We start from the raw sequence: 13,897 nt of genomic DNA, 5'->3' as shown, positions 1-13,897 counted from the left end.
GGAAAGAGAGACAGAGGGAGGAGAGGAAAAGGAAAGGAAGAGAAAGAGTGAAGGAAGGTGGGAGGGAAAAAGGAAACTACTCTTGATTCTATTTCTCACATTAACTACTTATCCAGTTATCTGTTTCCTCTCCAGTAACACTACTCAAAGGAGCTATCTTTATCACTGGATCCAATATGTCTCCTCCCACTCTCTCTTAATCCTCTTCAATCATGCAGTCCACTTTCCCAGAATTGCTCCAATCAAGAGGACCAATGACATCCAATTTGCTAAATCCAATGGTCAACTCTTAAATTCTCTTACTTAGAGATAATAATACTATCAGCTTTATAATTGTGAGCATTTAGAGAACTATTATTTTTATTGTAAACTGTTAATATAACCATTTCTTGAACAAATTCAGATTAAATGTCAAAAGCAGAAACACCTCCCAGACTTACAGCAAGCACACCACTGCTGACCTACCTCCATTTGTATTTCAGCTGGAGTTTTTAATAAACATTCCTTCCCCATAACAAAGTCATTAAAGGAAAGGGGGAGTGAATGGGAAGCCCACACATTTTAAAAATCTAATTTCTAAGGTCTCCATTGAGGAATGAGTGTTAATTATCCTGTATTATGTGAGTGTCTCCACAGCGTTAGTCTGAGAAATTCATTTAACTTTTGACCGATCAGGGTAATGAGCTTCTCTCTCTCTCTCTCTCTTCTGATTTAAGTTTGTCAGCAGCTTTGAAAAAGTTTGAGATTGGCATTTTTAACCAAAGCCAAACAAACTAAAAATTTCCTGAAATTTATGTTGTCGAAACAATAGCCTCAGGACAAAAATTTCAAGGTGCCACTATATCTTATTAGATAGTTTTGATTTTTTCTCTGTATTAAGGGCAGATAAGACCCTTCTCTTCATTTTCCTTGCTGTTGTGAGATTTATGGACCAAAAGTAAAGAGAAGAAATTTGAGGCTGGCTGAGAACCAGTCTCAGCTGACATCTGTGTAAACAGAAATTTTAAAAAACATATCATAAAACTCAAATGGAACCATATGCCTGGTACAACTGGCAGAGTTTGCTATCAAAGTATATGAAAAAAATCAAGAATAAATCTTATATTTTTGTCTAGAACAACTGAAAGAGGAAGATTAAGGTGAAAAAGACAAGATCCAATGTTAGTTTTGTAAGAATTCAAATGGCTATTAGACATCCAAGTAGAGACAGCAAGTTGATCATCGAATATATGATTCTTGAATTCAGGGAAGAAAGCTGGATAAAGACAGATTTGGAATCCATCAGCATATGGGTGGTACTGAAAGCCAACACACTAAATAAGTGAAAAGTGCAAATTAACGAAAGGGGGAAAGGACTAGATACATCTTTCAGGCATTTCAAAATTAAGATGTAAAGGAGATGAGAATGAATCAACAAAGAATGTAAAACGTAGTCCTTTGGGAGAAAATGACAGATGAGGATGTGCTGGAAGCTGAGTGAGGAATGTGTATCAAAGAGGAGAAAGTGATCAGCTACACCAAAGCACTTGGTAGTTCACGTAATATTTGAGAACCAGCCACTGAATTTAGTAACATGAAAGTCATTTGTGACCTTGACAAGAACAGTCATAGTGGAGTCAGTGTGTATGAAAGCCATATTGGATGGTAAAAGAGAGCACAAGGAGGCAATTGGAGACAATGACTATCAACAACTCTTGAAGAACTAGCTATAAAATATTTGGAACAGAACATTGTAATTGTAATTGGAGGTAGAATTGGGGTGACGAGAAATTTCTTTGTAAGTTAAGAGAAATAATACTATGCTCGTATGCTGAGCTAGTGGGGAAAATGAGAAATCGACAATTAAGGGAAAGGAAGGAGTCGTGCTTGAGTAGGCATGTGAAGTTGATCTCCAGCATCACAAGTGGAAGAGGTGGCCTCAGACAAGAGCAGGAGCAGTCCATCCACAATGAGAAGTGGGAAAACTGGAGTCATTTGTGCCGTATTGGTTCCGGTGCTAGATTACCATGTGGTTGACTGCAGTTCAAGTCCCAGGCCCAGCGGCTTGAAATTCATGCTGGGAGCGTGTGTGTGCATGCCCAGAATCCTGAGAAGAGAAAGAAGAAGGGATTGCGGTCTTGCCATTCTGCCTTAGGGGTTGATTGCTCCCTTTCTCTCTCTCTCACTCACTCTCTCTCTCTTTCTCTCCCTCCCTCTCCCTCTCTCAGTCCAGCAAGCACATGCACCCTATAGCAAAAATCTCTCTCTCAAAAACAAACAACAACAAAAGAAGTAAAACTGAGAAAGTAAAACTGGGAAAATTGAGTGCATGAACACAGATGCATGTAGGTAGATATATGTATATAATAGTGTGAGCATATGGGACTTCTCTTCTGATGATGTCTATTTTCTTAATAAAATAGGAAGCAAGGTCCTCATCTGAGAATTAGGACAGGGAGAAGGTGTTAGAAGACACATGGGAGAAGGTATGAAATGCTTGTTTAAGAGAGTAAGAAAGTAAGTTGTCCAGCAGAGCCAAAGACTACTTGAGGTGAGAGGTAGTAGGTTTACGGCATGACTGACTAGTGCAGTTATGTGTTCTCAGCCAAATTATTGTGAAGAATCAGGACCACAGTGGTGAACAATTAAGACTCAACCAAAGTTGGGCTTTTACTAAGTGAAGAAAATGTAGTAAGAAGAAGGCAAGAGAGGCCCAGAAGGTGGCACAGTGTTTGGGGTGCTGGATTCCCACATGGCTGACCATGTTTTGAGTCCAGGACCTGGTGGCTTGCTTTCTCACTTTCCCTTTCTCTCTTTCTCGCTCTCGCTCTCTCTGTCATATTAAAAATAATAACAAATAAAATAAATAATTATAAAAACAAATGAAGGCAAGAGAATTGATGATACCAAGGTACTTTTGAAAATTAGGAAGGAGGGCCCAGCAGATGGCTTAATGGTTATGTCACTGGACTCCCACATGGCTGGCCACAGTTCAAGTCCCAGACCCAGCCGTTTAAAACTCAAGCAGAGAGTATGTGTATGTCTATGTGTGTGCATACCCAAAGTCCCAAGGAGAGAACAGAGAAGGAAGGAGGCATGGCCATCCCCCTGGGGGTGATTTCTCACTTTCCCTCTCACTGCCTCAGGCTTTCTTTGTCTCTATGGTGAGCACACATGCCCTATAGCAAAAATCTCTCTAAAAAAAAGGGGGTGGGGGGGAAGGAACTAAAGTGCAAGTTTATATCAGTGCAAGTAAATTTTGAAATCCATGGTTAATTTTTTCATAACACACATTTCTCATTAACTTTTTGAAAACCTCTGGTATGTACAGGGATTATTATAAGGATTGAACATGAAAAATAAGCTCTGCAAGGAGAAAGACAGTGACTAAGGTGGGGGGATGACAAACCAGTGACAAAGAAATAAGATCGATGGCTTATAGGTTTGGTGGACTCAAAGGACTGCTTTAGGTGAGATCCCAGAGGGGTGAGCTCAACAGATAGGAAGTGGTGGTCAGGGAGAGGAAGACTTGAAGTGGGGGTCACAGAGGATCAATAGTTGCTGGGAAAAATTAAGACAGTGAGTGGCTAAATTTGGTTGAGGATAAGGTCATTGGAAAAGGGCCTGTCAAAGAAGTGAAAGAGCAGGGTAATGGAAGGGTCATCTTCCCGGATATGGAAACCACCAAGAATAACAGCAGCAGTTGTGTTAAGGAATAACAGGAGCTAAAATCTCCAAGGAAGGTGAATGACTCAAACATCAGTGTTCTAAAAACAAAAAAAAAAAAAAAAAAAAAGTGGATTCAGCCTGTTGGTTTACCTTCCTGAATCTGTTTCCTCATCTCTATATTTGAAATGATAACAGTCCTTCCGTTGTGGGGTTTTTGTAAAGACTGTGTGAGCTGATGTAGGTAGAGCACCTGTCTGTCACCTACTGGAATTAGCAGACTTCAGTGTTCAAAAATATTTTTAAAAAAATTTTAAAGGCACCTGTGTAGGTCAGCTCTGTGCCTAGTGGTTAAAGTAGCCAGATCTCACATGGCCAACCATGGTTCAAATCCCAGCCTTGGCAGATTGAAAAACATGCTCACACATGTGCATATATGCCCCAAATCCCATCAGGATTGAGAAATGGAGGTAAAAGGATTGCAGTGTGACTACAGCATGTGAGTGGAGGGTTGCTTTCTCTCTCTTAGTCTTTCTCTGGTAAGCACATGTGCCCTCTGGCTATTAAAAGGGGGTAAGAGGGGGCACTTACAAAGACTTGGGTATATGTCTTATCTACCTCAAACTTCAGTGAGAAGTGAGTCTAGGAAGGCTCACTAAGCTCAAGGCTTTCCCAATGTCATAATCATCAAAATTCCCCATAGATGTTCACCTATGGCCCTCTCTATTTGCATCCATATCCATGTCATCTCCTTTTTCCCTGGCAAGCCTAGGCTCTCTATCCATCTATCCATATCCAGACACCAGGAAGCTATTGCCTTTTAGCCTAAGTGTCTTCTGTAGGAAACTAAAAGCAAATTACTGCTTTGGCTGCTCCAGTGCCTCCTCTTTTGATGGCAGGCTGGCTAAAAGAGCCCAGGGAAGTAACAGTCTCTAATGAAGTGGTACTTTCTGTTCTGAACTGTGTTAAACCCAGAATTCTATGAAGGCTCTGAGCAGTATAGCCTTACTTGCTCCTAGCATGACTTGGGCCAAGGGCTAGGTAAAGCCCTTTCACTTCCTTTTCTGTACTCACCCAAATATTTAGATGGAGGCAGGAGTTTCTACCAAGAGATGAGATGAGGTCTGACCTAGCCAAAGAGCAGTGTCTATCTTACCAGGAAGAGGCAATAACATTCAAGGAAACTCCCCGTTTTCAGGAAAGAGAAAATAAAGTTGATGGGGTAGAGGTCAGAGACTTAAGGAACCTGAACTGCAGTACAGGGGTTGCTATAGTTGAATGGGCCCATGTGGCAAGATGACCCCCATGTCCATTTTGCTGAGTCCAGCATACTTTAAGCCTCCTATCTCTAGCAGAAAGTCTGAGTCGGGACTCTGTAGTAAGTCTTAACTAGGACAAGCGCTGAGCAATTTAACTTAGCATTGTTCTTGCACATACCTGAGGGTTGAGCCCCAGTCTCCCCCACAGTCTCAGAGACCACATCTGACTTGTTCACTGACTCTTTGTCTGGTACATAGTTGATCCTCAGTAGTGAATGAATGGCTGAACAAACAAATGAATGGTGTGTGGCTGGGTGGGCATAAGGGACAGAGGAGCACAGAGCACAACTCCTAATGTCATCATCACCCAGTTCTGTGACAGATGTCAAAACCGAGAACACCCCAAGAACCATACCTGAATTTTTCTGACAATCCACCTAAGCTGAGCAGTTTTCTACCCAGAATCTTCTACCTAAATTATATATTAAAAAATGAAGGGCAGCTACTATCATCTGAAAATATTTTCTTAATCTTTTTCCTTTATTCAGCAAACAACATTTAGTTACCTCTTTCTCTAATGCAAAGTGACATTTTGATGCAGCCACCCTGGAAGGAGACTAGAATCATTAACTCAGGAAAAATGGCTGATCTCCTGCAGTTTGCCAGGCTCCCACTATCTGCTGAGGAATCCAGGTCTGGAGAAGCAAAATTGCACTCCTATTTGCCAACTACTGTTTATCAGTCTGAGGGTTGTTGACACTGACTCACACCCAAAGTGACGTTTGGCTCTTGTATAATTTCTGAATAGACTCATTTCAACTAAGAAACCAACAAGGAGGCCTCTAGGGGAAAATATTTAGAGGGAATAGTGGTATGAGGATGACAAGAAGCATTCTTTTGTCCTACATTTTGGGTCATTATTTGGAATTTAAGCAGTCTGTCTGGAGAAGAGAGAAGTTGGCATGTTACTAGGAAATGATGTTAGCCTCTCAAAGATACTCCATAAGGTATACCTAGGGAAGGGAAGAAAGAAATCCAGGAACAACTCATCAAAAATAATGAAACAATGACAACGAAAAGGCCGTAGCCGAAAAATGTTCATTCCACAGGCAGGTAATTTTAGGAACCATAATTTGCCATACAAAAGGATTTGTACTAGGAAAGTATCCTATTAGATTTAAATTTCATTTGATTTTTAAAATTTATAATTTACAAGCACTTTTTTTAAGAGCACACCTATGTATGTCTTTTTCCAATTTTAGTATGTCAACCATATCTTTCTAGTAAACTTCCTGTGTGGAACATATTATAGGCTGGTGGTGAGTGAGTAAAGTGTGGTTTTCATAAGCGCTAATCATGTCTTATTACTTCTCCATCAGATTTGGCTCAGAGTTGGGCACCAAGAACTGCTGCTTTGAAATGGAGCTGTAGCAGGTATATGAATCACATAGAGAGCAAGTTAAAAGGCAGTCCTGGGTCAGCCGGTGATGCGGTGGTTAAGGTAGCTAAATCCAACATGGCTGACCACGCAGTTTGAGACCCAGATCTGGCAGTCTGAAAATAACTTGCCAAATGTGTGCACCTGTGTGCCCAAAATCCAGAAGGAAAAATGGAGAAGGGTTTGTAGCATCACCATCTCCCACTGGGGGGGTCAGGAGAGGTGCTTTCTCACTTTCTCTCTCTCTGTTTCTCTGTGAAGAACACATACACCGGGGTGGGGAAGCCCCAGAATTTATTCCAGGAATGCTGACTCAGTAAGTCCAGTCTAGATGAGGACCTAGGAATCTGCAACTTTAGCATGCACCGAAGGTGACTCTGATGCAGGTAGTCTACGGACCACACCTTGAAAAATACTGGCTTAGAGAAGATATGCTGTAGGTTTTGTGTCGGGGGAAATTGCTCAGCCTCTGGATTCAGTACATTGCCTTGGTTCCAGTGTGCTCCATAAGCTCACAGTTGTGGATCAACACTGCTGTGCTGGGCAAGCCAATCTGTGGGGCTCCATGTGACACACCCCTGATTTCTCTTTATTCTGTTAGAACGATTACAGGAAGTTATCTATGCAATGCAAGGATTTTGTGGTGGGAGTGCTGGACCTGTGCCGAGACACAGAAGAGGTGGAAGCGATTTTAAATGGTGATGTGAACTTGCAAGTCTGGTCCGACCACCACCGTCCCAGTCTGAGCCGGATCAAACTCGCCATTAAATATGAAGTCAAGAAGGTAAGATTCCCCACAACTCCTAGTCTTCCATGACTCATCTCACAGGGCTGCTGGCCTAGCTTTGTGCTTGTGCATATTTTATGTTTCCACAAGGTGATATGATAACACCCAGATTCTCTCTAGCCAGGGAACTGCCCACCTTGCTGGGCTGCTCAGATCCCCCCCTCACCCTCCCTTTCCACCTCAACCCCAGCCTACCAGGAGCAAGAGGAAACATGATAATCAGTCCATGAGTAGGCCCTGAATTTAGAGAACAGAGGAGATTTTCCATCTCCAAACCACTGACTAGTACAAAGGCAATGGGAGGTGGGAGGAGAGGGTCCCATCAGCTAGTGAGCCAAGTCTCAAGTTTTCAGGAGAAACATATAACTCAGGTCTTTGAATATCATTTATTGAGCTTACTCTATGTACCTGGGAACTAATTGTGTAGAAAATGTATAAAGAGTTTTTAGGATCCAGGGTCCTGGAGGCTTGAAAGAATTTAATTCCAAAGGCACATGAAAGCCCTCAATAGGAAGCTCAAGCAGACTTTCCCAGTAGTAAGCTTGTCATACCTCCTCCATAGACATCAAGGTGTCTGTTAAAGCCTTTATCACCCAGGAGCCCTCAGATCAGTCATGGTTGGATTGAGGTCCGAAGAACAAGTCAATTATATTTCCATACTGGATGTACTCAGGATTCTTCAGACTAAGCTCTTTGGTTAGATGCCTTCACTTATCCTGATGGCAACTGTAGAGCCATGAATTTAAGTATCAGTGTGCTTTCCACATAAATAAGAAAGTTGATAAATTTTAGAGGAATTCTATTTTTTACAGCTATTTCACATGATCAAAACCAAATGGTATTTTTAACGCACCCAAGCTGGCTTCTGGGCATTTTCTTCTTGTCCCTGATCATTTTCATTTGTTGGGTAAACTAGCCTTCCACAGACCATATATATCTGTGAAATTCATTTGGGAAGAGCTTCCAAGTTTGATAAAATTATCCTACCCTTTTACCTTAGTAATAATCATGAATTCTTGAAAAATAAATAAATAAATTGCTTTTTTCTAAGACTGAGTCCCAACGATAAAATTGATGAATCATGAGAAAAGTGGCCATAGAGACTACAATTAGAGAGCATGGAGTTATTGGGAGAGTCTGACTGTAGTTTCGAGTACAATCCTATTAGGTCAGGGGAATTCATTCTTCAGCTAACCCAAGGGTGGAGGCTTTTCATCAAAGCACAGGAATCACTTTCTGACATTGAGATATTTATGCCCTTGGGTTCAGACACACCCTGATACGGAGGCTGTTTGGCAGTGGTAAAGATGAGCTTGAGTTTCCAAAACTGCAGGCATCTCTTCTCTTCCCCAAGCCAGAGTATCCTCCTGCCCTGCTGTACAGGGTGAAAGTGAAGATGTCTTTGAAAACCAAAGAACAGGAGGTGTCTGGTATTTAGAAATTTGAAGTCACAGTTCATGAACCAGCCCAACAGTCCTTGGCATGTAGGCAATCACCATTTTTCTGAAACAAAAATTCAAATCTCCTAGCAAGGTAGAGTCACTCAGTTTGCCCAGAAGACTGACTACCACTTTATGGCTACATATTTCCTTTCACTGTCAATTACCACATACTAAACAGTCCAATTAATGAATGAGAAGTAAACCAGAAGCCCTCCATGAATGTGATGATTGGGTCTAAAAGGTTTCATGAGGGTAATGATTTGCTCTAGTGATATTTTGCAATAGAGGAGTCACAGAGGTCTCAGGGAATATCCATCATGAATGTCAAGCATCACAGGCAGGAAGACAATAAACAGCCTACATAAAATGCCAGCCTTGCTCATTTCAAAGACCCCCAATGAATAAATTCTCTCAAACCATGCATGCCATTATGCAACAGCAGACAGACTCATCACTTTCCTCGACATTAATTCTATCATGAATTACTGGTGAAAATACCTAATATTAAAAAGGCTTATTAATATTATAATGACCTTCCATTTTAAATTTATGAATTTTAGCATGCTTACATGAGCCTAACTCTGAGTTTTTATTTGGGTTATAAAATGACCAGCACAAAGGCCTATTTACACATACCACATACACTGCCTTTAACACCTGGTAGTTCCATGGGCTGCTAACAGGTGTTATATGGGGGGGGGGGGTGGAAAGAAAGAAAGAAAAATAAAAGAAAAAAGGTTTTTGTGTTAAAATAAATATAGAGGCGTTGAGTTAAACATAGGCAAATGTACTTCTTTGCCTAAAGACATTATAAAGTCTTTAAAATAGATCATTACACTAAAAGAATAAGGGTCCAATATGTATGAACTCTGTTTCTGATGGCAAAACTAGTTTTCCATGCTTCAGTTTGGGGAAACTATAATATAGAATCAGCCTATGTGCCTGTGAAATGCCCGGATCTGAAAGAAGTGGGTGCTGCTATGTGAGTACTGCACCCTCAGTCATGTCTGTCATTTGAACATCTGTCCCTGTTCAGACTCCCCTCTACTGCCTGGGGCCTCTGGTTGGCTCAGCCCTAGCACCAGCTTCCATCAGATTAAGATAAATGTCTTGCTATGGCACAAGGGAGCACCTGATAAAGGAAAAAGATTCCTGAACTGGGCATCAAGAGGCCAGATTCCTCCTGATTCTCCCACCTTCTAGCCATGTGGCCTTGAACCTCATTTTCCATCTGCCAAACAGACATAAAAGTTTTTACTTCACTAAGTTTTTGTGAAGCTGTCAAATAAACTGATGATGTAAGGAAAAATGTTCTGGAAACTATAAAGCCCCCTTATCTCAAAGGAGAAGCATGGTAACTGTCATTCAGTGATAAACCCCCTTCTTAGATATCTGGGGGTTCTTCTATCCCCAGAGACTTTCCCTAGCATGTCCTTTGTTACCTCCCCAGAGAATGCTAGAAGTGCCCTCCCTGGGTGAGGACATCATCCATAAAGCCTAAAATTCCTCCCCAAAAGACCAAAGGCCTGGTGAAGATATGATTGTTCTCTACAACTTCTGCCTGATGAGGGTAACTCAGCCTCCCCAGTAACCCAGGTAGATATGTTTTCTGAAATATTAACCAAGGTGTTTAGAAGAAAGTGTTGGAGATGTGGTTAAGAGGGGGTCCACCAAAGTCAGTCACTGGTCCTACTGCTTATTAATGGGGTCACTTGAGCAAGTCAGCCTCTCAGTGTCTCCCTTTCTTCATCAGCAAAGTTGGGATAATAATGCCTACTTCATAGGGGTGTAATACGAATCAGATGGGATAAAGTAGGCACGCCCCAAATAGCCCAGGCTTCACCCACCTATAGGTTTGAATGTGCAGTATTGACACACAAATTGCACTGGCTTAACTTGCATTAACTAATGCCCACATCACTTTAGAACTTTTCTGTTATGCACCTCAGTCCATTGCAGCCCTTATTGGCCATAATCTTTTCAGAAGCCAAGCTTGCTTCATGAAGAAGTAAGGATAAGGCACTTGCCCCTATGCTGAGTTACAGCTAAGCTTGGAAGCAACTCCACCTGTGCCCCACAGATGAAGAAAACAATATTTGCAGCTTTGCTTTACAACCCCCCTATACATAAAGGCCTTGGCCTTCTCTTCCAGGAGAATAAACACCCTTGCTTTAGATATAACAAAAACCTTGCTGTCTTCACCATCTGTCTGTCTTTGTCCCCAGGAAATAATGCCTAAATATCCTTCTCAAAGGCCTTTTTCTACCCCTAAATGTCACCTCTAAACAACTACTGAGGGGACTTCCAGCCCCAGCTGGGAAAATCCCACCAGCCTCTGGGATCCAGTTTAGGCCTCGCTACGCTATATTGCATCCATAAAAGGAATCCAGTATCTGACATGTGCTCAGTGCTCAGTGACTGTCACAGACGCCCAGCCACCATGTTTGCTCTATTTCGACTTGTCTAATGGAGACACATACTCATTGTGCTCTCTCTCCTCTTACTGCTTTTTCATCTCTGGACTTATGGAAATGATCACCTCTCTCTTTTCCTTCCTTCTTCCCTTCCCCTACATCAACTCTTAAGAGGGTAAGAACCAGGATTAAGACCCTTTACCCCATGCTGAGGAACAAGTTCAAGAAACAGGTTCAGAGGAGGGTGAATGTTTCTCTTTGGCTGCATCGTTATAGGGAAACCAACAAACTAGATCCTGAAGGGCATTATATGCCATCCATATAGGCATTTCACCTTTATACTGCCAGCATTACCCAGTAGAACTTTCTGCAATAATGGAAATGTTCTATTTTCTACTGTGTAATATGCATTGAAATGCATAAGGCTAGTAAGTGCATGAAATGTGGCTAGTATGATTATGGAACTAAAATCTCAATATTTAAAAAAATTAATTTTAATAGCCAGGTGTGGCCAATCATTACCAAATTGAATAGCACAGTGATACACTTTCATTCATACATTCTACAAACAAGCTTTTATTTAGTGATTACAAAACGTGCTTTTGCTAATCACAGAAGAAATGGTTGTGAATGAAAATGACATGATCTAAGCCATTGTGGGGAAGAGAGACATTATTCAAACATCGCACAAATAACTTGTAACACTGCAGCTGTAGTAAGTGCTATGGAAGAGAGGAACATAAAATTATGAGAACATCTAAAGGTAGATGTAACCTAGGTAGGGAGATGATTGAAATTTCTCTAAAGAGCTCTGAGAGCTAAAGAATGAGAAAAGTTAACCAGAAGTGGAAAAGGCAGGCACTTCTGGCAAAGAAAACGTGTTCAAAGTGTGTTCAAAGGCACTGTGGTGAGAAGAAACAGCTATGTCCAAGAGGAGCAGAAAGAAGGTGAATGTGGCCACCTAAGATGGCATGTGGAGCGGGGTGTGGGATGCATCTAAAGAGGTACATGGGCAGAAGGGGCTGCACAGTGGTGCTATGGTAAAATGTGATGCTTTGCAAAGCTGACCCAGATGGGGAGGTTCCAGGTTCATATCCAGAGAGCTTTCTAAGTTTTTCCAGCACTTGTATGTTTATGATCCATGGCTGGCTGAGCCTGGGGGCGGGGAGGGGGGGGAATTATGGCATCAGGACCCTATCGAAGGTGTTGTCTCTTTTTCTCTCTTTCTCTCTCTCTCCCCATGGAAGAAATAAATAAACTTTAAAAAATAAGCAGATAGGGGCCAACCTATGCAGACCATTAGCACTAACAGATTTTATCTTTGTTTTGTTGTTAAGAAAGATAGAAAGTCACTAGAGGACTTTATTTAGGGGTGGTTGGTTGTAAGGTGAGGGTAGACAGACAGTTTTTCCTCTGAGAGAGCCTAGAACCCAAAAAACGATGGCCATGCATGCAGCATAGTTGCTGGACGAATGAGACAGAATACTAATCAAGATAGGCTACTTTATGCTGTATTGACAAAAAAGCAAAACCAAAGTGCAGCTTCTGCTAAAAGGAGATTTATGGATTGCTTGTCCTATTTCCATTTTCAACTAAATTCACTCAGGAGCCCAAGGCTGACAGAATAACCACCACCTCAGTTTTCACCATGCCAGAGAGAAATTCCGTTTTGCAGAGTCTCGCCCCAGCAATGACATGCACAGTTACCTGAAAGTGACTCACATTGTTTCTGCTTACAACTCATTGTGAAGAAGTAATTAGTCACACCTCCACCCCATTAGAGGAAGGACCTGGACCTGCAGTCCTGTCATGTGTTTGGTGTTTGAAAGGAGAGGAAAGAAGAAAAAAAAAAAAAAAAACAGATAAATAGAAAAAAAATGCTGTCAAATAGCACTCATGATTGCCACAGGAGAACTTGAGAGAATTCATATTGATAGCTTCAATGTTTCTGGAAAGCAGCAGCAGAATCCTCCTCTGAGGTAGAAGGTAGCCTAAAGAAAGTAGGGGGAGAAAAGGTTTGGAAAACATTCTATGGAAGACAGAAGAGAGCTGAATAGCCCAGCCAAGATTGAACTGTGAATTTCTTGGCAGTGACTGGCATTCCTAATAAAAGTGGAAGATCTCCACAAAGAATGATAACTCAGCAAGCCAGTGCCCTCCATAAACATCCATTCCCCAGCTATCAATTTTGTTTCAAGATTTCTTTCATAAACACGGGCCAGAAGAGCACAAAATGTGTCCACAAAGCACAGTACCGGCGGAGGTACCCCTCAGAGAAAAATGCCCAAGAGAGAGGGGACCATGCCTACCCTTGTTAGCACTTATCTAAAGTTTAGCCAGGGGCTATAACTCCATCAGCAGTCCCTCTGCTTTTTTCCTGAAATGACCATCTTGTGCACATCTTAGTCATGCAATAAATGGGCCCATTCTTCTACCTGGCAAAAGTCTTAGAAGAAAATCCAATTTGCCAGTCAGGTACTGTAGTGTTCTGGCTGGAAGCAGATTGCCCAGGTTCTCCAGTTACTAGCTATGTGGCTTGGACAAGTTACTTCATCTTCTGGCCTGCAGCAGTCTCACAGGCTCAGTGAACACTGCTCCAACTCAAAAGAGCCTCTGGCCTAAATACGTGTTCTGAGAGAGAAGGATGCCCTGCAGTGGATGCTCAGCTGGCTGATATCCTCTCCCTAGTGCCGTGCCCACGGGCAGGAACACTCAAGAGAAGGCAAATGACCTCAGCTGGGTTCTGTTTCATTTCCTCTGTCTGCACAAAGCACAGGCAGGCCACTGTACAAAGGGGACCTAGGGACATGAGGGCCTGCTAGAGGACATTGGAGAGGCCAGTCAGACACTCACATGCTCTGAGCAGACATTCTCCCACTTGGTTTTCCTTCGAAGGCACCGTTTTGAAACAT

The 13,897-nt window shown here is 42.0% G+C and overlaps 1 protein-coding gene across 1 annotated transcript in view; it reads left to right on the top strand.

The window, feature by feature from the left end:
- The window catches only part of TRPC7 (transient receptor potential cation channel subfamily C member 7), a 168,094-nt gene that overhangs the window by 50,099 nt on the left and 104,098 nt on the right, over nt 1–13,897 (top strand). Inside the window, 1 exon segment of the mRNA XM_027776423.1 lies at nt 6,944–7,126. Within this exon segment, the coding sequence (XP_027632224.1) occupies nt 6,944–7,126 (183 nt within the window).

Source organism: Tupaia chinensis, unplaced genomic scaffold, assembly GCF_000334495.1.
Source record: "Tupaia chinensis unplaced genomic scaffold, TupChi_1.0 Scaffold000672_1, whole genome shotgun sequence".
NCBI lineage: Eukaryota > Metazoa > Chordata > Mammalia > Scandentia > Tupaiidae > Tupaia > Tupaia belangeri.
The sequence above is the reverse complement of the archived record's forward strand: the minus strand, read 5'-3'. Positions and strand labels throughout refer to the sequence as shown.